Here is a 26,393-nt window from a genome sequence, read left to right as displayed (position 1 = left end):
ATGAAGTAATAATTCCATTACTCTCTGACCCAAAAGAAGAAAAATATTTTTTTTTATTTTCCACCTGAATTCCTTAATGTGCATTATTATTATTTTTCATAAATATAATACTCAGCTTTCAACGCAAAATTATCTCTCAACGTTTATTAATCATTATGAGTAAAAAATTCATAACGCTATACCAGAAAAAACGAGTCAATGACAAAAATTAATAAGCAATCATACTAAGACGGAATAATTTTTTCATCGGTACAAAATACAGATTGAATATCATTACGTATTTAAATTAAATCATGACGTACAGATTCATAAAGTGTTGAATAATTTCATGCTTTCTGGAATTGTGCTATTACCACTCGATACGTGTCAATAATTTCTCCATTTTTCATTTTATCTCCCACGTACTCCTCGATGAATTCCTTTTTGTATTTTTCTTGGACATCATCTGGCATTCGATGGACGAAGGGATCCATCGTCATCAAGGAATCTGCAATGAATTGCAGCATGATAATTGCAATTATTTTATGTTCACGATTGATAATTCAAAAATTGAATAGAATTATCGTTTTGATTTTCCTTCCATCAGAGGAAACTCATCAATTTCATCATTAAGATTTTTTTTCATATTCAGAACAAACAAGTATCTGCAATTACTTAATTAATCTTAAGCTTTGCATAAACACAATTGCAATTGGATTTAAAGGAAAAAATATGAGTAATTATTTACATTCCAGGTCTTTGGTGTTGCTGTATGTAATACTCAGCTCTTTGACCTTGCAATCAATGGTTTTTAATCCATTCATATCTATATTATCTCTCACAATTTGCGCAGCATTGGGAAGTCCGAACAATGCGGGCAGTTGGAAGAAGATATCCTGAAGGAAAAGACGAAAATTTGTTGCTCACTCATCTTGACAGGATGAATTTTGCAATAATTACCTCCATGTACGTTCCATAATTGGGATTAGCTCGATATGTCAAATGCAAATCGTATATGTCGTGATGACTGAGGATCATGACAAGTCCTTGGCCCCTTGGCTTGAGCATTCTGGACATGTGCCTGACTAATCGTGACATATTCTGAAATGTTTCCAAGTAATAAAACGATATGATATTGTCGTATTTCTCAATATCTTCGTTAGGAATTCTCATCCCTCCAATATCGATAAGTTTAAAAGATATTCTCTTCTCCCCCGAGCAATTCTTTTTCGCATGCTCCAGGATATCATCAGCTACATCGGCACCTTCAATCATAACGAAAATATTCAATCATTTATCCAACGCAATTCACTCTGTTCCCGAAATTCCATTATTTATTATATTATAATCTTTTAAAGCGATAAATCAGAATTTTTCTTCAAATCAGCTTCAGATACCCGATTTTCATGATTTTTATTGACACCTTGATAACCTAGATATTTATATATAGACCTTCGATATTTATTCTAATCGTGTTTCCATCATTCCGACGACTCGATAAATTCATAAATTCGAATCTACATAATATTTTTTAATGAGTTAAAATGGTAAGTCAAAATTTTTTAGCAATTTGTAATTTTTTCTCTCACTTTCATATAATTTATTAGACTTACCAACGAGAACGGCATCCTTCGCTAATTTCGGTAGGATTTTATCCTTCAGTAGACTCCCGGCTTTACACCCGAGGACGAGACAAGTTCCCTGCATTTCATTGAATACGTTGGAAAATTCATCAAGCACATGCGTGATACCCTGCTGCTGCATCTTGCTCATCTCCAGGTATTCCTGTCCTCGACGTTTGGTTTCAGGTGCAGTTACCTGGCTATTATCTCCCAAATCCATTATTTCTGATTGATAAGACCGTTCGCGGAGTAACTCGTACGTTTCTGGCATTGACATTACAGACTGCTCTCATTTTATATCAAGCCATCGGTTGTCGTTTCCATTAGTTGTTTATTTTCATATAATTTTCATATCAGTAATTATGCCCTGGAGTAGTAAAAAATGAGTCACGTTTTTGCCACAAAAAAATGGAGACAAAATAGTTGCCAGTACTCGTTAACTCAATGCAACAGACTCACTCCAGAAAAAAGGCTTTTATATGCAGTTTTATGCTGATTTTACGCATATGCGTTCGCTCTATTGACTTGATAGTGAAAATCGCATTCATATCCGCATATCATTCCTGACAACTTTATCCTGCACGAGTTTTAGGAGTTATTGTCCATATGTTCTCCTTTTTCAGGTTTTATTATTTCTCAGTGTCATCCCTACCTGCACTTGCTCTTCCGCTAACTCATGACTAAATTTCCACATGCACTAGATTTATTTTCCGACGATGAAAAAAGCCTTTCCTGGACTCGCGACACTGGGACGATTTGTTCACGAGGCCAGCGCGCTGACTACTAGACCAAAGAAATCCTCTTGAATAATGATAAAATTTTTTTAAGATAATCTGTCTTATTAATGCGTTAAATTCCCGCAAAAACTGCGCGGATCATTAAGTAAAAACTTTTGCCTTTAGCTGTGACTTTTTTTTAGATAAAATATCATTGAGATTGCGATGAATATAATTGAATTTTTATGTGTTGATATTGTCGTTCGTAAGATATACCGCTATTTCAGGTATGAAAATTTAAATTATAGATATTATTATTATCTACACATTAGAAGAATATAGAGAATTGATGAAATATTTTCTAATTTTTAAAAATAATCTATAATATAATAATAATTTAATAATGATTTGGACTGTAAAGTGGAGAATATTTTTTTAATTCTGTTAGTCATTTTATTCGAATTACTGAACTATAAAAAAATCATTTTCCGACATAAATTTTATAATACCAATATTTTAAATTATATAATTCCCTCAAGTAAATGAACTCTCGACAAAATGATTCTTTTCTCAGCATTCATTTCCTCTGATTAAGCATTACGCCATTGTACCAATATTCGATAATTGTTTCGCCAACATCTTTTAAAGTTCTTTCACTCTCTCGACAAAGAACTTTATTCTTGTGATTCTTAACTCACGATTCGCCTGTTATTTCTGTTATTCATACACCGTAAAATACTTTCAACCGAAAAGTACAACACATAAAATATTTGTATTTCTATTGATTTTGGAGAGAGCTGAGATTTTTGGAGTTGAACCCTGTGCAAAATTCGTACAGACGTTGTAAAAACTAGAGCTTGTGGCAATTATTGCAGCTATATTCGGATTACGTTGAAATATTGAGAGACTGGTCACAGAAAAATCGAGGATTTTAGAAAATCTAAGGTGCCACTTCTAAAATCAAATATGCCTGACTAGACGAGACATTTTTCTTTGGCAATGAAAACACGATGATGAATCATTTTCGAAGGGTAATGAGGAGGCAAGTGTATTTAAAAAATTATGCCTTAGAATTTTTTGATAGTTCAGAAGTCTTTGTCTCCATGAACCACAACATATTTTCAATCGTTTCCCCAACATCAAAGATTACTCAATACCCATAAACTAAGTTCCCAATATTCTAGAATGAATTCAACGAATTCATCAATTTCCATATGAAATTACATTTTCGGACACATCTTCAAGCAGTAATTCTTCAAACAACTGAATTTTCCACATCACGAGTCCCAGGGCGATGTTTATAAAAGGATCCCGTTGATGTCGAGAGTTAGTAATCCCCAAGACGTACAGCCATCTACTATTAATCTAAAAAAAGACATGTCGGAGGAACATTTACCCGATAAACGTGAAGTGGAGATGAATTTCCTCCAGCAGTACAATGTGCAGCCCTTCAAGTACAGCGAAGGTGAGATGCTTGTGGTATTGCATTCTCATACACTCGATCAACATTACAATTGGCCAATCACCCAAACACTGGACAGCGACATGCTCAAATGTTTTTCAAAAACCGGTCACACACTTGCCCTGGATTACAGACAGATGTACTTCCGGAAATTTGCTCTGGATTTGGAGTGCATTTGCCAGAAGAATCAGCAATGCATGGGTCACCTGAATACTTACCTCGCCGACAAAATCCAGCGTTGTGTCCTTGAGAAATTAAAAATTCATTTCCCAATGAGTGAACCTAAAGGTTCTTTATGGCGTAATCATTGTGGCTTTCGTCTTTACACGAGTATCGTAGTGTCTCTGCCAACGCATTTGCACATTGCCCACCAGATATCGAATTATTTTTTGCATGAAGGTGTTACAATTGAAGTACCAAGTATGATGCCATTACCGTACTCATCAAAACAATTGGTTCAACTATATTTACCACTGGTGCCAAACCAGCCAAAGGTATCACTTACTCCACAGACTGACGATTCTTTTTGGGAGATGTTTGAATTTAAACACATTCCAACCGAGCACCAGCCACTGTTCGCCATCAAAACACGAGATCGATTGATATCGATGACAGCTGGTGTGACAGCTCGTGAAGTTTATGCTCTCCCACAATTTTACAATGTCGAAAAGACCGTCACATCGGAGAGCTACGAATACTTCAATCAATTCGGTGATTATGTGATGCAATTGGTGGTACATCGGCAAGCAATAACGGCTGCTCATATAGAGATTAATGAGATGACGAATCTCAGTCTGATATCCAATAAATATCGTACCCAATTGATGGCATTCATGAGTGAATTCAATATGCGGTACAATCGAATTCAATCGGTGCATGTTACGACTTTTGTGAAAATTTCATCTCAAGAAAATGACGGCTTGTACTTGCAGCCGTGTGTTGTCATGATGCACAAATATCTTCTCCAGGATGAGCAGCCGATAGGTATGAACGAATTTATAACTATGCTCCGGCATATTTACCACAATGCAATACGTCAAGATAAAAAAATAGCGCGTTTCATTGAATTCTACGATATAAATACCCTCGAGTGTTACGATGACAGTTGGGATAGAATGATGAATCACATTTGCTGGGTCCACTCGAAGCACCTTCGACCCTACGATTCTTTTGAACAGCAGATCGACTATTTACTTTCTCAATTCACCCACAAGTCATCGTATCGGGATTTTTGTGCGTACATACGACGAGTGTCAACCGACGAACGAGCCACAACAATTTCGAGTCTGATGGACGAGTGCGTTGACATAATTATTGAGCTACAACTCATCATGTACAGTTCTTCAACTGGAAATCATTATGTCCTGGAGGACGGGACATTTTATAAGGTGATAAGAAAAATGGAGTCACTGCCTGCTGTTTTTTCTCGATGGTTCGACAACAATCCCAAATGCATTGACATACTGATATTCATGTTGAGCTCTAGGCGTGACGAGTACACGATTCCCCAGGAGTCTCTCTTCAGCGAGTGTAAATTTCAATTTGCAACGTCAGTCGGTGTATTCAACAGTTTAACAGGATTGTACACGGCGAAGACAAAATTTTTGCGCTTTCAATTGCACCGTAAGTACGCAATATGGCCGCTGAACATGCCGTTACAAATGTACGGGGGCCAAAATAGCGATATATTCGAGAGACTGGAAATGGGTATGAAGTACGCGCGAATAATTCACGAAAATCTTACACCACTTTTTGTACATTTCATACTGGCACCGGCGATGATTCACTTGCGCTACGTGATGTGCATCGAGGAGTCCCAGATTAATAAGTTGATATTTCGACTGATACCACACCGGGACTTATCATCGGCATACTTTCTCGTTGAGTACTTCCCCGTCGATCCACGTTTTATATTCTTCATAATGCACGTCTTCGTGAATTGCGATGGCTTTGGCTCATTCGTGTCGTATTCAACACTAGCCAATCACCTGTTCTCGTACTCAACACCCGACGATACAACATGGCGGGGAAAAATAATAAGAATATTGGAAGGTATGACTGTCACCGAAGGACCAACACAGATGGACACATTACTCTCGATCAGTGGTCAAGGTGTACACAATCCCTCTCGCGAATTGTGCTTTTACTCGACACTTCTTGCCGTTTGCATCCTCAAGTGTTCAACATTCAACGCTTGTGTACGCGCATTCAATTTACCATCAGATCTGCCGAGACCACTTGCTATTCATCCTGAGTACGAAGACATCACATTTAAAATGGGCAGCGATGTTTTTCAACGAAATTTACAACGAGCAATACGAATTCTGTACGGTACATCTCTACCCAAAGAGGAAGCCAATCTCGTTGTCGGCATGTTCTACTTGGGAATGTCAACTTATTTCGATCCAGCAGCGACAACTGAATTCCTAGCAACACTATCAGCCGTATTTGTCCCCCACAATGTCCTCAAGAAGGCGTTCCTCTATTACGGACCCGGTGGCGTTGGTAAGTCCCTAATTTGCAATATTATCCAGGAGATGGTTGGACCACGAGTTGGACGCTTCAGCAATTTGAGCCAAGCCATCGAGCGCGCCAACATAACAGCTAAAAATAACGTGACAATACTGAATGAGCTGCAGGAAGTCGAAACTGACAAGATTAAATCGATAACCGGTAATGATGCCGAATCGACAAAACAATTTTACACTCAGGAATACGAGATGCACAAGTCCCAATCGTTGATTTATGGCGCGACAAATGGAATTCTCCAGTTCATACCCAAGGAGAATGATGTCGATATCGTATCGGTGCGGAGATTTCACGCGATTAAACTGACGGGTCAGCAAATAAATACCGATGGAAGAGCAAACAGCCTCTTCTCAATGATGGCGAATGCCCAAGTCTTCAACAACACAATCAGCATCAAAGTACCAAAACTCGCAAATGCTGTTGCACTGCTCGCCTATTCATCGTACGTTCTGCGACGCGATAAGAATATGTTTCCCCGAATTAATGAGGAGCACCAAGATAGCAAACAGTATCGCGACGAAGTCTACCGTAAAAATAATCGACTCTACGCTTTTATGGCGAGTATTGGTATTGTCATTGAGCCGGATTTTTCGATTGAGTGGGAAGTGATGCGCACACTTGTGAAATTCGGTTTGTCTGATAAGAGCACCCAGTATCATCACAAAATTTCATCAGTCAGTGCGTTTCAGTCAAAATTTGAGACACAATACGGTATTAAACTCAATAATACGGCTGTCGTACCCAATTTTCAGGAGTACGATTTTCTCGAGCATGTTTATGCCAATATGGCGATTGTACTGTCAACGGATGACGCCATCTTGACGCGTCAAGATATTGAGGTACGATCGCTATTTTATAAACGTGTTAATGATCGTGATAATGCCTCGTCATATTTTCAACGTGAAAATAAACAGTACTATGATCACGTGTCGGGTGTTTATCGGGGAATCAAATGGCAAAATCCAGGTTTTTGGTATAATAGCAAATATGATGATATCGTGTCGATGGCATGTCAACGATCAACCAATGACACCCCTCCACGGGGTACGAGCGCTTAGTAAATTTATTTGGATAAAAAAATATGATATTATTTTCAATTCTCATTAGCTCCCTGAATATTCTCTAGATTAAGCGCCCGAATATTTCGCCGATTAGTGATAGAATGTTTTTTCGTTCTTTGGTCAGCAGGTTGTACTCCACTTCCGTCAGCTTTGACTGCAGATTTTTGACTATTTCGTCGTAATACGCGACTACTTCGTTGAAATTCTTAACAGGATAATTGTACTCCGGTGCCTGCTGAATGAGACCATGATAATAATCTGGATCCAGATTGTTTTTTATCAGAAGTGGTTGTATGCTTGGGTTTGATAATGTCATTTGGATCAGCTCTCCTAGGGGAATACTCATGACGCTGACTTGATGTGACGCTGATCTACTCGTTCCTGATTAATTTTTATGACAACTCTATATACAGTTGGAGATTAGTGAATTTATTAATGAATTTATAAATAAACTGAAGAGTAATCCCTTCAGGATTCTCTTCAAGTTATTCACGTGTCATACTCTGGTACAGAAGATTATTAAATGCGTTATCGGCGTGATGTAAATTTTTGGGAATCGATTTTGTCACGGGTAAACTAATGTTAGAACCCCGCATTGCTTTCGTAGAATTCCGGAATGTTTTCCAGAGATTCCAGGAAACACCAAATGGTACTGAAGCTAATGAAGATTCTGAAATTTCGTCATCCTCTTCATCATCGATTGTCGGAGGCTCTTGAGCTGCATCATTGCTATCCTGTGCATCTGCAATCGTCAAAGTTTTTTCGGTGGGTTGTTCATCGTCGAGATGATTTGAGGGATAAGGTACTTCAGGTTGTACCACAGCTGAAGCACTTGCCGCTGGTTGGCTCGACTCTTGAACCGGATCATTGCTGTTATGTTCATCACCAGAATTGTTTTTTATGGAATACAATAATTTCCTGCCGTCATTGTCGAGATAATTACGAGAGATTGGGGTAAAAATTGGGACATGGATTTTTGCCAAAGGTGAAGCATTTACTGCTGTTTGGACTGGCTCTTGAATTGAATAATTGCTGCTACGTGTATGAAAGGTCTCGGAACCATCTCCTGAGGAATAGGAGAAGTTAGTGTCGTCATCGTTGAAATCATAACAAGAGGATAGAGTATCAGATGAGACTTCAGACTGTGACGCAGTCGAAGCATTTGCGTTTGACTTTCCTCGCGAAATTTTATAAATTGGTGCAAATTTTAAAGGAGAATTAATAATTATTAATGGCGGAAAATCTGAAGCAGCACGTGATGATTCAGGCGGGGGCCTTGATGATGGCGGATAATCATTCTTTGGTTGTACGGTAATTGGATCAATCATCAGAGTTCTGCTCCTTGCTTCCGCGAATTCTCGCTGAATGCTGTCGGAAATCCGTTGTTGTGGCAAAGCAGTTGGAACGATATCTACGAAACGATAAGGATTTCTAAAGTGCACTATCGCCGGTTCATTCAACAGAAATGTCAGCTCCATAATCCTTTGAAATTAATCCTCTTTATTCACGCAATCGCACTATATAAAGAAACCCATAATTGGGTTTTCATGAAAAATTTTTGATGCATGCCGCGTAAATTTTATTAACAATTAACATTTTACTGGTGAATAATTTGCAAAAATGAGGGTCTGACGAATAGAATAATTTAGGATAATAGGTGTTGCAAAAAAAAATCAATCAATGCATTTATTAATTCATTGATTCATTCATTTATTTATTCATTCATCAAATCGTGTCTCAAATGAATAGAAATAAAATTTATTTGTCCTGTTGTTAATCCCAGAATATTATCGAGGCATTTATCCGAAAGTTTAAACAAATGCAAATACACAATGATCACTTAATTCCTTGATCATGATTTTCCGTGTTGAATTCTCAGATTAAGCTGCAGTATTCGCTGGTGGAATTGCAATTCGCTGGTCATTATCGTTTCGTCATGAAGTATTGTTGATTACAATGGGGTTGAAGATAGCAGAACGAAACACTCTCTACACATTTGAAATTTCGTGTGAGTTGAATAGCGGCGAGAATTGGCGTTGATGCGTGGATACGCTGATATAATCTTGTTCCTGGAACTATATATTTTAATAGCGAGGTGTGTGTAAAATCGTGAGTGATGCGCACCGTATTTTCCTGCCAGTGAATAGCCTCGGGTGATTTTGCCACGACAATCTTGCATTCCGACATTTCAAATAATATTGAATGCCTCGTGACACCTCAGTAGTTATTTATACTAACGCTAATCTGTAAGTTCATTCTTCGGTAGAAATGCCTCGGCATTGCCCTTTCTGCTCTCTCCATTTGTGAAATATCTGCAGCTGAAAATAATTCAATCTTTCTCAGCTTTGAATATTTCAATAATTTCATAATTGATAACGGCTGACTGACGGCTTTGCTGAAGCTCTTGGAATTTTTAAGCTAAACCTTTTTTCTCACGACAATTTTTGTTCGTGCATTCTCACTGGGTGGGTATTTTTATTATATAATCGTATTTACTCTGTATTTATTTGATCCGAGGGAATTGGAATGGCGGAACAGGAATTTTTTTTCAATTTGTACACTATGTTTTTTATTTTTCTCCATTAAATAGACTTCATAGTCTGAATTTAGGACTGATTATTACCTTAATTGAGTAATGAATTACGGATCAATATTCGTATGGGGCCTTATCGTGAGTGCCGTGGGAGCGATATGCTCCTTTATCTTTTTTCTAATGCGAAAAACGTTGGGTGGCTTGATATCAGGATCATTTAGATTACTGAAGCACTTAAATCCGTCCAAACTTCTCGCAACATTGTGGTTTCCATTTAAGTATCTTATCGAGATGATTGCGAGCAAAGTTACGTCTGGGGTAAAATATGTAGTAACGAAAATCCGATCCGGAAATAAGAAATCCAAGCATTCCTCGGACAGATCATCACATCACTCATCAGAAAACCCACATCACTCATCAAAAGAATCACATCATTCAACCAAGAGTTCCTCAGACGAATTACCACATCACTCAGAAGAATCACATGATTCAACCAAGAGTTCCTCAGACGGATTACCACATCACTCATTAGAAGAACCACATCATTCAACCACGAGTTCCTCACACGAATTACCACATCACTCATCAGGAAGACCACATAAATCACACGAGCATATACCACATACATCATCACATACCGTACATCACATCCCATCACATACCGTACATCACATCCCATCACCCCACCGACATGGATGAATCGATAAAATAAATAAAAAATACCAATATAGCCGGTACCATATTTAATTTCACGAATCGTCCCAACTACTATTAACATTTACCCTTTCAACTGGCTAATAATTATTTTTGAGCCATCGCCTTTGCCACCCACAATCAAAACTGAAAACTATCTTAAATCGAAAATTTCAAAGTTATTGACAAATCTGTGCATCAAAATATAAATAATCCATAACAGTAAACGGTCTGAGGTAAAGTTCCACGAGAAAATAGCGACATGTTAGAATTCTCGAATGGATCTCAAGGTATCGGACATCTTGATATTCAAAGATCTTGAGCCATTACGATTGAAAATATGGGAAATAGTGCGTTGTTACAATCCCATGTACATGGCAGCATTCCTCTACCTTCTCGACAACATCTCGTTGAACAGCAAGAAAATACCAATAGGTAAATAAAATACCAATGACGTGCGAAAACCACGTGGTGTACTCTATCTGCGTATTTTAAACGATAAATTAAAAAATGTCATTGGGTATGAAAATAAAAAAACTTTAGGTCGTATGATGTGCCATTAGATTGTCATTTACTTCATAGTTTGTCATTTTCTTAAATTACTATGAAAATTTTTATTAAATACAGAACTATTATTATTATTATTATTATTATTATTATTATTATTATTGTTATTATTTTGTAGATGAGTGTACCATATCCATTTAGACGGAAAAATTCAATAAAAATTTGAATCACCGCAATGTTAATGCAATTTTATATTAAATATACAAAAAAATGTTAAAAAATTAATGAATGTCAAGGAAAAAAATGATTTAATGAATGGATTGTTTATTAGTAAGCAATGAACAAATACATTTAATGGAATAACACGTTGGACAGAGTTTTGGGATATCTCGAATGCAGATGGCTAGACGTTCGTAGGGCCGTGGTGTTGGCGTTGGAATCATCTGATTGCTCATATTCTTGTCCAAAGTCGATACAGACTGTTGGTGTGATTGATTATATAACTGAACAACAGCTTCTTCAAATTTCGGCTGTTCAAGACGAATATTTTTTGCCTGTGGTGGAGCGACAAGCGGCTCCGCGATTTGATACTCATCCCCGTAGAGACGTTTACGACTTCCTGGATGATCTTTTGCTTTAACTGGAGATTTCATCGCTTCTGGATAACAATCCCCTGACATTTTACCTTCGTATTGCATTTCCATTTTAATTTCACTTGGAAGATTGAAGAATGAAGAGACACCTGTCAAGTTCAGCAGCTGACGCACGACTGATTTCTTATAACGATTGGCCGAAGGAAAAGATCTGCTCTCAAGCTATCGCTGACGAACAAATGGATAATTGTATTCAGTTGGTGAATTAATTGAAAGGACTTGTCGTTTTCATTGTTCGCTGCTAAAGTTGAAGAATTGAAACGTGAGTTCAATCATGAGTAAAAATTTAAGAACGAATATCGTGGGACAACGTGACATCCAAATGCTGTCATGCATGAGTTTCATGACTTAGGTTTAAAGGTGATTCTGTTTTCTTACGTGTTGATGAAAAAATTCTGCTCAATAGCGACAGAGACGTGTCGTCCAAAGAAATTCAAACTCAAACGGATTCGTTTACTGTGAATTCGTTTAATTGTAAGCAGTACATTAAGTGCAATTTATATGAATTAAAATAGCGATCTAAAATATCGGATATATTCTGTGATCCACAATTATCGAAGCCAGTGCGATTAAATATCGCGCAATAAATCGTTGGGATATTTGATTTATTCTCTGGAGATCTCGCGCAATTGGAAAAAGCACATTGCTTCTATTTTTTTGTTCCTTTTCACGCGTATATAAACAAAAGCTCGAGCAAGCAACGATAGCTAGTCCTCAGCGAGTCATTAAGTTGTAAAGGTCTAACCTTATTATAGTCGATTAAAATCATGTCTGATGAATCGAGTATTGAATCAAAAAGCGGTATCGATGCGAATATCGAATCGAGTGCTGATGGAAGTGATGTAAGCGTTGACGAGAGCAATCAGATCATTGAATCCGATGATAAATCGAATGGAGAGGAAACGAGCGTTGAAACTGGAGAACTCAAGGAGCTGGATGACCAGATATTGAAGAATGTTAATGAATCGTCAGACAATCTCGCCACTAGTCATCCCTCGCGAAATTTAAAAAAACGTAAATCTGCGCCATTCACCGTTAATTTATTGCAGTACGTGAATTTTATTCACATTGCCTACAAAAATTCCATAGTAGATGTCACCCAAAATCCCCCGCTGATTGCCATACCTAAGAGAATAATCACCAGTATTGAGGATCCAGCGAAACGTGTTAAAAGTTCAGATGAAAAAACAGCAACAGCACTGGACGAAAAGATACGTTTCATCCATCGTCATTCTGTTTACAAGAAACTCGTTGTACGATCGATTGTGGAATTGGAAGAGGCTAATGCCACTTTTCAATTCAGCAAGGAAACCCTCAAGTACTTTCTCGCAACACACGCTAAATTTCTGTGGCCAACTGATTTCAGCGATACAAATTTCATAAGCAATGAGCGTCGCACCAAGAACAATGCACCATTACCACCTGGTGGATCACTCCAGGAATATTGCAAGGGTCTCGATGCATTTACCAGCAGCATCAATCGAGCGGACAAGGACGACATCCAAGCGCTGCGATTTATCCTCGAGAATAAAATTGAATTGTCACCAGAAATTTATTCCAGTCAAACGATCACATTCGCTGATCCCAAATACGAGACTGATAGTGTGTACACTCCACGCGATGGTTATTCACTAATTGCCAATTCGAGTTTAAAACGAGCTGTCGTTCTGGTGACAAATACGATTATCATGATTTACGATGGACACCAGTTTGTTGTGCCGCCGATAAGTTTGGAGCGTGATATCACAACGAAATCACTGCAAGAGGCGAATTTGGGTAACGATGAGTATGTTCTGTTCGATATGCTTCTCATGACCAGGAACAAAGTACTTGATGTAATTGATGCCAATATCGGTGAGCCCCTCTCTCCGAATTATGACGAGCGTATGGAATATATTCGTAATCGATTCCCCGATTTGAAACAGGTCGCAGTGATGGGAGCTGTACACAAACAGAATGACACGAGTTACATTCAGAAGCCAATGCGTGGTCGCGGAATTTCATATGTCTACACAAAACCAAATCCAACGGGAGCTGTTATCGGTACATTTGAGAAGCATGCCTGCATTGCCTTCAAACTCAACCCCAAGATACTCATTGTCAAGACTAAATGCAGCATAAGTGGTCCAACACTCTTCAGCATCATGGCGTCGAGTTATCAGACATTGCCTGATAATTTTGATTTATCACGAGCAGCAATTCGATACAAGGGTCAGGTCTTCGCTTTGACTGGGGATTTGAATGAAGTTCATCTTCTACAGGAGGCTATTCCTGTTGAGCTACGTGATGGTAATAAACTTGGTAATATCAGCACTCATGAAATATCTGGTATTCATGATTATAAACCAACTACATCGATCAAGGATTCGTCTATTGACAATACAGTTAATCTTGTTCTATCCAATCCGACTAAGTACTGCGCTCGCTTTTTCCGTCATCCGGACTTTGAACGTCTTCGTCAATTGTTCCTGACAGCACCCGAATCCTCCATCAACGTTGACTTCGGATCGTATAATTGAATGGATTGTTTTTTATTTTTTAAAATATGAACCTTAAGAGAGTTTCATGATTGTTAATTTATATTAGTTTCAAGAGAGATAGTGATATATTTCTTCAGTGATCGACGGAGAAATTGCGGCCAATAAAATTGTACGGTAACTGTAGTAATTTAGTTTAGGAATAAATAAGTAATAAGAGGTGCGAGGTAATTATTATTCTCATTGCTCATTTGTATTTCCTGGAAATAGTAATAATATCGTTTATTACCATTTCGTTTGTGGTTACTGATGAGAGAGAGAAGAGAAAACGCTCGCGAAATGGTGGATTTGTGTTTATCGGTAATTCTTCAGCAATTGAATATGATCGAGGGTCGAACGATTGCGGACTTGCGGGATACATTACCCTCCCCCTTGTATCGGAAATTGTATCTAAAAGCAATTGCTCCGTTCTACGGTATTGAGACTATTAATTTGGAATTTCTCTACAATACTCTGCCATCTCGAATCTTCAATCGCGAGATGAAAAAGTGGCTCGACGAAATTCTCAATACTAACGAGATGGACTTTGATTTACCGGGTGTTCGTAAATTCACCGTTCGACAGACATTCATCCGGTTTTTGCAGGATTTTCTGAAAACTCAACATGGCTGGGACAAGTACATGAACGAGTGCACTGACATTTTGGAAGAACATTTAATGACAGCAATTACACTGGATTCGGAATTACTCAGTGAGGAGCATTACCTGTTGTTGATGAATTTACCTGCAAGATTACCAAAATTTGCTGACGAAACGTACAACTGTATTGCTATTGAACAATGGCGAATTGTTGGTGACTCGACGAATTATTGTCGTTTTTGCGCCGAAGAGTTCAGTAATAATTCCGATAAACGACGAGGTAAGTACATACACATTGAAATTGTTTCTGGGGAAGATCTCGTCAAGAACATCATTTGGAATGAAAAATATTGGTGTTCCATTTGTATTCGTCGACCATTATTCTATCTGATCGATAAATTCGCTGGTTATTACGACCAACATTTGCTTTAAAGTAAAAAAAATTCCACAGCGATTGATGAATAATATTTTTATAATTTATATTTCCCATACCTCGACTTGACATTGTATTTTCACAATAAATAAAAAAAAAATGTTTATCGAAAGAACAAAATAAAATATGAAGAACAATTTATAAAATGTAAAAAACATATAAACTTGCATGACTCCACAGCATCAAGATAAGTTGAAAATATTTTGTCTTCTCCCATTTTGTAGTTAAATAAATAATATCGATGATTCGAATAGCTAGTCTTCACTAATCCAGGTCATGTCTGTAATTATCATCCGGTCATCTGATGTGGTGTAGTGAGGTGTTCCAGTTTGAGTTGTAACGTATCCAACAGATGCAAGCATCACAATAATTAATGAAAAGATCAAGAGGAATGAATTAGCAACAAGCACATTTATCCCATTTGTGCCTAGTTGAGCCTCAATGAGATGCTTGAAGCGATCATCTCGCGTGTCCGATTTGAACACTGTATCCATTGCCACACCTTAATACTCGAATATTTTCCAATAAACCACAAATCTAGAGTTTAACTAACTATATTTCGAGTGTCGTTACCTCCCTTCAATCATGGAAGGTAAATTACCAGAGAAAATGACTGCTTCGAATCGGGGCATTGCTGAATGTAATGATCTCTGTGATGAAATCTCAGAAACTTGGCCGCATACCTTTCCCCCAGTTTTGCGAAAGGTTGTCAAGTTAGAAAATCCTTCGCCTTCCATTTATTCTTTAGAAATTTAATCACTGGTACGTCGTAATCGTTTCGAACTGCTCTCCCCTTCGTCGCCATTTACCTCAATTCTCCGTTTTATTCCAGCAGAGAGATTATGCTCCTCGATATCATTAAGAAAAGTCAATCGAAACCCATGCAGACCCAACACCTGGAGCACCTTCTCGCATACGGTGTCGGACCGTAGGACTCGGCTGGCATTGCAAAGATTTTGTGAATCAAAGCCATTCATATTGGTAAGCGTATCGATTTTTACATCAAATACTTTATTATTGGTGTAAGGATGGAGTGTATGAATGACCAAATCGACTGGAGCTATGAGCTCGCCATTCGGACCAATGGCCAACTCATCTGATTTAAGCATGTCATAAATTTGTCCAGACGGCGTACGTCCGAGGAGTGATGCTTCACTGTACACTATTTGCGCATGTACTTTACGTCCATCACGCGTAATACCCCAGCAATTGGACAAGTCCGTGGTAATAGAGCATACATTTTTTTGTCCATAGCTATTAGCGACTTTGGAACCGTCAACAACTGATACCTCAGTCCGTCCTTTAATGACAATTATTATCGAACTGCCAGTTCGAACGTGATGAATCTTCAGGTGCTGATACATCTGTGTTTTCTTCGGCAAAAAATGAATGAGATAGTAATAATGACTTCCGATACGTGACATCTTGATCAGACTGTGCTTGCTATTTTTTATGTAGGCCTCATACGGTGATATTATGCAGCCAATGAGCGTTTCATCATCAATTCGTCGAGCATTCGAATCATCTACACTAATGAAGTGGGCGGATTTCGGTTGTTTGATGGTCTTGAAGGTGAACTCGATGGTGATGCAGGCATTGTAACATATTTTTGGAATGTACTTGAGTGTTGATGTATCCATGACAACACCATCCTCAATGCAAGCACCAAATGGATTACCAAAAACAGCACGAAGACGTAAATTCCATATCTCCTGAGGATTGAAATACTTGCTGTTGAAGATGGTCGATAAATAATCGCTGACATCTCTGGCTCGTGACACATTTCGCTCAAGAACGAATGGAGTATTGACAGCACGTCTGCATTCGGTGAGTAACAGTTCCGGTGGATAAAGCCGGTGTAATGCCTGCATGGCATTTTTTTTGTCGGTTCTTTTGATTGGTGCTATTGGTTCCTCGAGGTTGAAGTGCTGGACTAACCCAGTGTAGACTCGTTCGAAGTTGGATGTATCATTTCCATGAGATATCACAGCATAATCGATTAATTTTTGACGCAACTCCTCTGTCATGTTGAGGTAACAAGTGATACCAAGGGAATTCTCCATGAGCAGGCAGTGCATCGAGTTCGTTACATTGGCAACACTTCCTTTGATATTGTTGATACTTACTGTTGCCTTGGATGGAGCTGTTTTTCTCAGATTCACTATTCCCAGTTGTTTAGCCGCTGTTGACAGCAGTTCTGCCTCGGGATATTTAATATTATAATGAATGGTCTCCGCTGGGGAGAAGAATACGTCGTATTCGTCTGAATATTTCATAGGTATCGATGATCGTGTACTGAACATTATGTACGGTAAATAATATTTTGTTGTAACGTGACCAAATTTCACCTTCAAGTTGATCAAATCCTGGAGATTCCACTCGCGTTTACAATTAGTTATGTAACCATCGATTATCAAATTATTTCCACGTCCAGTTGATAAACTGCATAAATACTGATAGAGGATTTTTGGATCCGTTGACTCACTCATTATCACATAATCGGCAAGTACATTCTGTTCACCCGCACTTTTCAAGTCCTTAGTGTTGAGCATGCAGAAGTAATTGACAGCATCGGATGGAAAAGCTAGGGCACTTGAATTTCTCACTGCATCATTAGAGGCGCGTGTTACATTTGGCAGGAGAAGTGCTGTCTTATTGCTTCGCCCTTCGTGCAATGTATTGTCGTAATTCTGGGGATAATTTCTACACCAAGCCTCGGTTTCGTTGAAATTTTTCTTACCGAGCGCCTGAAAGAGCGTTCCATTCTCGAATGCAGCACTCATTTTCAAACAGCCAGCTCCTTTTTTCTTGCGTCGTTTATTCAAGTCGTATTGTATATACCGGGTTATGACACTTGCGCCATTTAAAAACTGACGATTCTTCAAATCATTCATTTGATAGACATACGACAGTACAGTGTCCCACATTTTCATGTACTCAGATGCGAGAACGTTTGTCACACCAAAGGGATTTGATTTGCCAATGAGATTTATCCATTCACTCGATTTCGAGCTCTCGTAAGTTTTGTATTGGTAAGTCCAGAGTACTCGTTTGTTCTGATAATTTATTGCCAAACCGTTTGGCACTTCCGCTTGTTCGTTATCGTTGACGTAGGTGAACCAGTCGATTGATTTACCCTCTTTCGTTTGTCGCACGTGCATGGAAAGTGAATCGAATGTACTAAAACTCGCGTAAATTTTCAATACACCACGCAGAATAACTGAACCCCACAATTGTCGGCACTCCACTACTGCCTTATGTCCCCGTATTCGGTAATCCAAGTAACTCCCAAGGACTATTGGAATTGACGAATGATTTATGCGTTTGCGGCTTTTGCTGTTGTAGCACAAACATGCCATGTACGATTTTCGTCCGATAATCACGTTTTCGATGAATGTATCGGGTATCTTAAATGTCTCGTAGCAAGGACAATCTATCAGTACAAATCTATGCAATTGGTAATTGTACGAGCACAGAAAGTACGTGTCGAAAAACATGATCCTTCCAACGCTCAATCACAATTAACTCATTTATCGAAAATCCATCAAACTTTATAGCCCCTCGAGGTGGTACCACATTTACTCGTACATTTATCTGAAAAGTTGGACTATTGTAATTTATAATTGCCCGTTGCTAATGACTTATGGATAATGGATGTAATGAATTTTAATGTAGGAAATTTGTTATTTTTGAAATTCATTTCTTTCGACTAGTTACTCTTCCAGTATTTTAGAACAAATCGGAATTCAGTCGAATACTGGCCCAAACCTGAACCAACAATTTTTTTTTATTTTAATTGCATGAGTGTAAATTGATTTTCAATGAATTTAACAAATTTTTTTATCGTTGAAGACGATTGCTTGTCGGCAAAAAATATATTATCGAATTATATTACATCTTCGATAATATACATATATATTTTAATTAAACTTGTTCGAAAAATAAAAAAAAAACATATTGCCCTCAATTAAAGGAATTCTCGGCAAAGATTTATCCTTTCCTGAGGGTCAAGATGAGATCCGTCTTCCATAATTTCAACGCTGAAAGCCATGACAATTCCATTCGGTAATAACGAGATTCGAAATTTTGAACGTTTATGATTCATCCGCAGGATTTTCTGGATCTCCTGAAGAGAATGTCTCCAAGGACTCATTGGCGGCCTCTTGAACCCTTCTTTTTTCGGCAAAAGTCTTTCGCATTTTCATTAATTTTTCGGAATTGATGCACTGATTGTTGAGGCTAACATGGTTGACAAGTACATAAACAACGGTCACGAGTATAATCAGAATTAGTAGAAACAGAATAACGAAGCTTTCAGGGAAAATGTACAGAAATATAACAGCAAATATCAATCCACTCAAAGTTCTCCGTAGAAATAGCTCGCCATTCATCGGGATTTTAATGTATTCCAATGATCGAAGAATTGCCGGAAAAGAAATTGATGTTGTTCGAGTGACAGACGGGTCGACCTCACTCGTTTTTTCATTCATATTATTTTGCTGTTTTTCCATTATATAGACTATATTATACTGGGAAATAATCAATGGAAGCTATTTCACGATGAGATCACCTCCCGGTTTCCACGAGCTGACGCATCTGCATTCATAACTTTTATAAATTTTCACTTACAACTCGATTACAAGACATTTGTCCTGGTAAAATTATCAAATTATCGGTAGTATGACACATTGAATAATTCTACTCCGTCTATCACGTACTGATAAGACTGCCATTCTGAGTTTTAGTTATTGTTCTGTTAGTCACGCCAAATCTGAAGCGAAAAGTGAGGTAATTCCAGTGTTATTTTGTGGTATCGAACGAAAGTCAGGTCTGACTTCATTCGTCCAGTGGATTAAACAATAATTTGTTTCTCCACGGGTCTCCTCAAAATCGCCTATATAATGCCCATCATCGAAATTTTTCCGTTAGTGGGAATGAGAGAAGGTAGACGATTGAACGGAATCCCCAGACACGATGTCTAGCAGCTCTTTGAAGCCAACGGAATGGGAGAGTACAATTTCAATTCCAACAACACGTGAAGAATTCAACCGAATGCTTGATGCAGTAAAGTGTGAAGTTCCAGTGAGATGCCCGTCAGAAGGAGTTCTCAATGATATTATAATCTTGTTTAAAAATGGTGTACGCTTGAGCAGACGTCGGTTGGAGCACAAGATAACATTGACAACGCGAAATATTCTTGGATTTCATCGTGGAGTTAGTTATCCGATAGTGAGAACAACAGCTCACGAGCAATTAGCTTCACATCCACCGCTGCAGGATATTGAACGTATGACCCATCGACTTGTTAAATTTGTGGGTCAAGTACGCCAAACATACAACAAAGAAGAGTGCGAAAAGGGTGAACGATACACTCTCGAGTATGAGATTGAGTATCCAGGTGACACATCATACACCGAAATTTTACGTCTTGAATCCGAAATGATGGATTGCGCTGTCCAGCACAAACACTTTGCCGCAGCTCAAGCAATGTCACTTGAGAATATATTCGCATGTGTCATGTCAAAAGTGCAAATGTGGCATTGCTTCGATGACAAACAGCTGTACCATTGGGCCTACAAGTGGAACGGTGTAAAAGCCAAAATGATGGTACAACGGGACGAAGATATAGCCTACCTGTGGCCTGATGCTGGTGTTATCAAGACACAGCGATTCGAGGGTGATGTCGAGGTATTCGCCAATTTGTGTCTTCTTGTGGAGATCATGGAGGACAGAGTTGTCATCATCGAAGTGATTGGATCCTCATTTGATGGACGCATTCATACCACTGAACCGCGTACGAATATCGAGTTTTTGGATCATTTGAATGACTCCGTCAGCAGATGTGATGGTACCCGAATTGGTGGTAAATCTATTGTTGTTCAGGCGTTTTATCCACCACCGAAACCCGACAGATACGATGAACAACTTCACGATGGCTTCATAATTGTTCAGAATGATATTATAATCAAATGGAAAATTCCAACTCTCGATGTGAAGTGTATTGCTCCATTCACGTACTCCGCTGCGAATAGGAATTTTTATCTGGATTTGGAGGGTGAAGTTGATGCCATTTATGAGATTTCATCGAGTCACAAAATTTTACGACGTCGGATTGATCGAATTGCTCCGAGCAGCGCTGAAGAGTTGGAGACATTTCTAACATCCACTGAGCTGCTCAATGCTTGTCAATCCACATTTTCATAACGAGGTTCGTCTAATTATTCAAATTATAACAACAATTTAAAATCAGTTTGAATTTTCAAAAAAATGATTTTTTTTACACTTTTATCATTTGATTTTTAAATAATGAGTCATTATGTTTCTAATTGCTCAACGGAAAAACCAGAAGCACGTTCGGGCATCCGCCATTTTGCTCCAGGCAAATAGTATTGTTTAAAAGATTTATTTTACGGTTGATGAGTCTTCCAGAATTTTTGTGCAATTCTTGAATTTATTGGACACTTGCCTGCACGCAAGTGGAATTAAATCGTGGGAGTGAAAAATTTGATTTTTAAATTATTGGGAAAGGAAGAAAAATTTATTATCGACTCAACACGCGTTTTGATTGATATGATTTACCGACAGAGGTTTTTTCTCGGTGAGGGTACCCTGTTTTTCCGCCTTCGGCAGCTCTCCCCTCGAGCTATTTGCAAAATAATAATTAATCATTTTACCGACAAAAACTTCTCGTCCTGCGGGAAAGTTCATCTTAACACCGAGACCTCAACACTGTGGACTGAACAAGTTACATTATTTGCACTCTATAACTACTATTATTTAATACTCAATTATTCCATATCAAAACTTACCCTTAATTATATATTAAAGAGTAATTACCCTTTAAACACTAATTCACGTTGGAAATACAATTATTTCGTCATAATATTCGTAATTAAGAAAATTAACAATCGAGTCTCATTATTAAATGTTCAATTTATTCAATCAATATTCTCATTTATACTTAACAAATAACATTGCATAAAGTCATATAGAATTTACTCAAAATATAAAAAAAAAATATTTTTGGAGATGAGAATGATGAATTCGTTTCCTGGCTCGTAGGGTACGGATTTTTCGATTCAGCATCGATTCTTTAACGATTGATTGTTTTAGATCTGATACTGGATTAAAAAAATTCATTTTCACGGATCGATGATGAATGGATCCAGCCGATCCGAATAGCACGATCGATCATTTTTTGCTAATCGAAAAATCCTATCCCAGTGCGAATGATAAAGCTAGGGAGTAAGAAATAATTTTTTCCTACATTTCAGTGGGCATTGTTAGGCTTTCTGAAATACGCTATCAGCAAGCCATATCTGTCGAGGACACTGTAGCTGCTTGACTCACCATTATTGCTTTCAAATAGAATTTTATTTTTGGTTATCTCTTTAGTCACTTCTTCTTTGTACTCGTCTTTGAGATCATCTGGAATTCGGTTGAAGAACGGGTTCACCGCTAAAATGTGGTCTGGAAAAATTTTCATTTTGTTTGAATAATCAATGAATTAATTAGTCCATTTTTTATGTAATTTATCCAAATTTTTAATCCGCCATCGATGAAAAATGGTTTCTTAGACGAATAAATTGATGACGAGCAGCTCTTCTCAATAAATAATTAATGAATTATATTGATATATTAATTTAATGTATAATGTATTTTTATATTATGTATATATTTATCCCCTGTTGACAATCATGAAATTGACATTAAAATTCTTGACTAATTCTTGACATGACTAATTGAAAATGAATTAAAATGAAAACTGATGGTGAAAACATTGAAAATTGATTCAACGAAGGATAAAATATTCCAGGTACTTGGATATTTCCAATTAAAGAGAGTGCCGTGAATAGGAGAATTTTGCTTTGAAGTCGTAAAGTTTTGTGAGACGGTAAATGTTGGGTAAACTTTTGATGAAATGAAAATAATTTACTTTGCAGAATTTCCAAGCTCTCAAATACGAAGGTTTTCTCTCTATTACTGCAGTGTAGTACCTCGAAGCCAACCTCCTCCAGTGTTTTCTTCATAGTTGCCCTCGGATTCGGGCAGCTGTGATAGGGTGGAATATACTTTCCAACATCCTGATGAGATCAATTGAAAAATAATCCCAAAATTCACCAAGTGTCTAAATAATCAATGAGTTTACCTGCATGTAGGGCTGATAGCGGGGATTTCTCTGGAGTTTCATGTAGGCATCGAAGCCATTGTTGTAAGACAGAAACATTACAAGACCTCGACCTCCCGGTCGAAGAAGTTTATAAATATTTTCAACAGTACGTCTCATGTTTTGGCACCAATGGAGACAGTAGAATGACAATGCGTTGTCATAATATACCGTCTGTTCTTTGGAGAAGTCCTTGGATTCAATGTCCATGTGAATGAAAGACATACGCTCTTCGTTTCCGTAATTTTTCCTAGCAAAGTTGAGCATTTCTTCCGAAATATCAGCACCTAAACCAAAAATTCAATGATTCACTGTCAATTTATTCCATTATAACGGAGAAATATCGCACAACACTCATTTCCGAGTTCTTCATTGGAGTTTGCTTGTTTGGATTTTTTGGATTGTTTGAAATAATTCTTAATTAGTAATTAACCTACCGACAATGGTAGCGTTACACCCCAGTTTGGGTAAAATCAACTCTTTGGTGACATTTCCGGGACCGCATCCAATGTCGATGCATTTTCCTTGCATTTTTCCAATTTCATCGGAGAATTCTTCAATGACTTCGGATGCATCTCTCCGCTGCATGTCACTTGCCTTCGTGTACTTCTCGGTACTATTCATGATTACTGAGTAATTCAATATATTTACATACTTCAAATTCAACACAGATTCGATAAATGGATTTGTAATTTAGGAATTTATGTGGAGGCACTCGGTAATAATCAACTATTTGGGGCCCGCTCTCACAACTGAGAACATCATATTCTGGCCCGCTGTATTTATGTGGTACTAATTTCCACCTCTCACCAGCTCTTCCATTCTCAAGTTTTTTATTTATATTTTTGAACCCGGACCCCTGACATCTTACATCGGGCTTTTCACTAAATCTTTCATGGAATACGTTCAACGATAACGCGGAGAATACTGAAATAATTTTTTTTCGTCGATCCAACGCTCGGTCGCTATTCCTTCATTGCAAGTACACTGCGAAAATTGCGTGCTGCATAAGCAGTTTATGGTGACATACGATTCCCAGGTATCTCATGGAGGAAAAACAACTGTCATTAACAAAATTTTTACTGCCGTTGTGTATGACATATTGGAATGCTCATTGAAGGTGTTTGGATGAACTGATGCGATCGGTTCTGGGAAAAAATATTGTCAAATTCAAAAAATCTTCATGAGTCGACACCAATAATATAATTAATAATAAAAATAATATAATAATTATCACACTTGGTATTTTTTATCAATTCAGTTTCTCTCTGGTGTTGAGATAAGATTTTTTTATTGATGGATTTGAACAATATTTTTGACGAAGGAGATTCAATTTTTCTGTCTCTCAACTTTTTGGTTTTGAAATTCAAATAAATAAATATAATGTTTATATTTTCCTCGACGATCAATGGTGATTATGCAATTAGCGTTTAATTATTTCATTAGTAAAGATGGAAAACAAAGAAATCGTAATAATAAATATGGATTTTATTTTTTATTCTGATTATAAGTATGAAAATAAAAAATATATAAAGATACAAGTAGAATTGAGGAATTAGATTAAAAAAATTATATTATATGGATCATGATATTTTTTAAAATTAAATTCAATTCGCTCCACATGAAAAACCGAGATTAATGCTCCAACAATTACGTAAGAGTGCCTTTTAATTTCCTGTCAGGGTCTGAACCTCTGAGGCCGTCGACCCCGTTTCAAAAAAAGGGCTAGATATGATTAGATATTTATGAGTGTATCTTTCGATACCCCTCCCTCAAGATCTCACGGTATAGAAAAGAGAAGCCGCCGAATTCCAGTAGAACCTACGCGGAGCGAGAAGTTCCCTAAAAATAACCGGAAATCTTCGGTAATTCTGGTATTATTTACCGAAAAATTGTGAAACCAACTTGAATTTTTATTCTGATATCAAAGAAAGATTCAGAATTTTTTTTACTGTCGAAAAACAATTATTTCAGTGCCTGCCTAGTGAATTTAATAATTACAAAAAATTCCTTTTGTTGGATCCTAATGTTTAAATTCACCGGAAGTCATTTTACTTCTCGGTTTTGAATTTTTTCAAACTCTAAGGGTAAAGGGTATCCTCAGACATTTTCGATTTATGGGAATTATCAGGGGTCATGAGGCCCAAATTTTTATTTTTATTTTCTTTAATCGACATTTCGCGTAAGAAGAAATTTATAAAAAAATCATTTTTTCAATGAAAATTTGATTGTTCATTTAATTTTTTTTGAGTATTCCAACGTTTTGATTATTTACTCATTTTTTCATTTAGCCTACATTCCTCAAAGTTCAATTTAGGATGGCCTTTGAAAAATTGTGAAACCAGTTTAATGACCCTTTTTCGTTCCAAGAATCGTAACTGACCTATCCCAATGGCACCCTGCAGAGCCCAACAGGTTTCACAAAATCTATTCTACTATCGCCGTCAGTGTCATCTCCCAAAGATATCCATAAATTTCCGTAAACCCGTTAAAATTTCCAAGAAAAATCAGCGGCTGTGGGACCCATTCGATCACCACAAATCATGTTCCCGAAAATATTCACTTATCCCTTACGCAATTGCTTCCAGTTCTTCTAATTATCATTAGAAGATAAGCGAAGTATCACTTCACTTAACGAATTATTTAATTACCTGTTACTAATGGATTATCAGTGGAAACCTGAATTTTTGGCAAAACAATTTGGAATATCCTAGGGCATGATGAGCTAGCCAATGTCCAACGAATCTCAACGGACACACGATGGAAGTGAGACCACGATAATCTTGTTTCCTTTCCCAGTAAGTGCATTATAACTCCCGTAGCTGTTCACCCGGGTCAGAACCATATGCGACTCGTGCAATATGTTTGATTAATAATTAGAGCACTTTCCCAGGGTATCCCGCCACCTCATTCCTCCCCCGC

At 37.6% G+C, this 26,393-nt stretch overlaps 4 protein-coding genes across 6 annotated transcripts in view; 1 reads left to right on the top strand and 3 right to left on the bottom strand.

Annotated features, from left to right (window-relative positions):
- Window positions 1-210: 210 nt before the first annotated feature.
- Window positions 211-2,378, bottom strand: LOC105264933 (uncharacterized). Of its 2 annotated transcripts, XM_011302155.1 has the most exons (5): window positions 2,254-2,378; window positions 1,593-1,968; window positions 940-1,244; window positions 728-875; window positions 211-487 (listed from the first exon to the last, which is right to left on the bottom strand). In XM_011302155.1, the coding sequence occupies exons 2-5, from the start codon at window positions 1,876-1,878 to the stop codon at window positions 327-329; spliced, it is 900 nt and encodes a 299-aa protein (XP_011300457.1). In that variant the 5' UTR covers window positions 1,879-1,968; window positions 2,254-2,378; the 3' UTR covers window positions 211-326. The 2 variants fall into 2 exon arrangements, with proteins under 2 accessions (XP_011300457.1, XP_011300456.1); XM_011302154.1 differs by having other exon boundaries at window positions 1,593-2,378.
- Window positions 2,379-15,413: 13,035 nt separating this feature from the next.
- LOC105264931 (uncharacterized) lies at window positions 15,414-18,804 on the bottom strand. Its single transcript, NM_001414546.1, has one exon. The coding sequence runs from the start codon at window positions 18,799-18,801 to the stop codon at window positions 16,057-16,059; it is 2,745 nt and encodes a 914-aa protein (NP_001401475.1). The 5' UTR covers window positions 18,802-18,804; the 3' UTR covers window positions 15,414-16,056.
- A 1,054-nt stretch (window positions 18,805-19,858) lies between these two features.
- Window positions 19,859-26,393, top strand: part of LOC105264929 (uncharacterized) — a 19,159-nt gene continuing 12,624 nt past the window's right edge. Inside the window, exons 1-2 of one of the 2 annotated variants that reach the window (NM_001414537.1) lie at window positions 19,859-21,512; window positions 22,579-22,665. In NM_001414537.1, coding sequence (NP_001401466.1) covers window positions 20,279-21,508 — 1,230 coding nt within the window. In that variant the 5' untranslated portion in view covers window positions 19,859-20,278 and the 3' untranslated portion in view covers window positions 21,509-21,512; window positions 22,579-22,665. Of the gene's footprint in view, window positions 21,513-22,578; window positions 22,666-26,393 lie in introns of those variants that run through there. The other variant, XM_011302147.1, reaches the window with a different exon arrangement.
- On the bottom strand, window positions 21,548-24,432 carry LOC105264930 (juvenile hormone acid methyltransferase). Its single transcript, XM_011302148.1, has 4 exons — window positions 23,909-24,432; window positions 23,454-23,758; window positions 23,241-23,388; window positions 21,548-22,774 (listed from the first exon to the last, which is right to left on the bottom strand). Exons 1-4 carry the CDS (start codon window positions 24,093-24,095, stop codon window positions 22,575-22,577), a joined length of 840 nt encoding a protein of 279 aa, XP_011300450.1. The 5' UTR covers window positions 24,096-24,432; the 3' UTR covers window positions 21,548-22,574.

The sequence above is a fragment of the Fopius arisanus genome, unplaced genomic scaffold (assembly GCF_000806365.1).
Source record: "Fopius arisanus strain USDA-PBARC FA_bdor unplaced genomic scaffold, ASM80636v1 scaffold00026, whole genome shotgun sequence".
NCBI classification, from domain to species: Eukaryota; Metazoa; Arthropoda; class Insecta; order Hymenoptera; family Braconidae; genus Fopius; species Fopius arisanus.
This window is presented reverse-complemented; position numbering and strand designations above follow the sequence as displayed.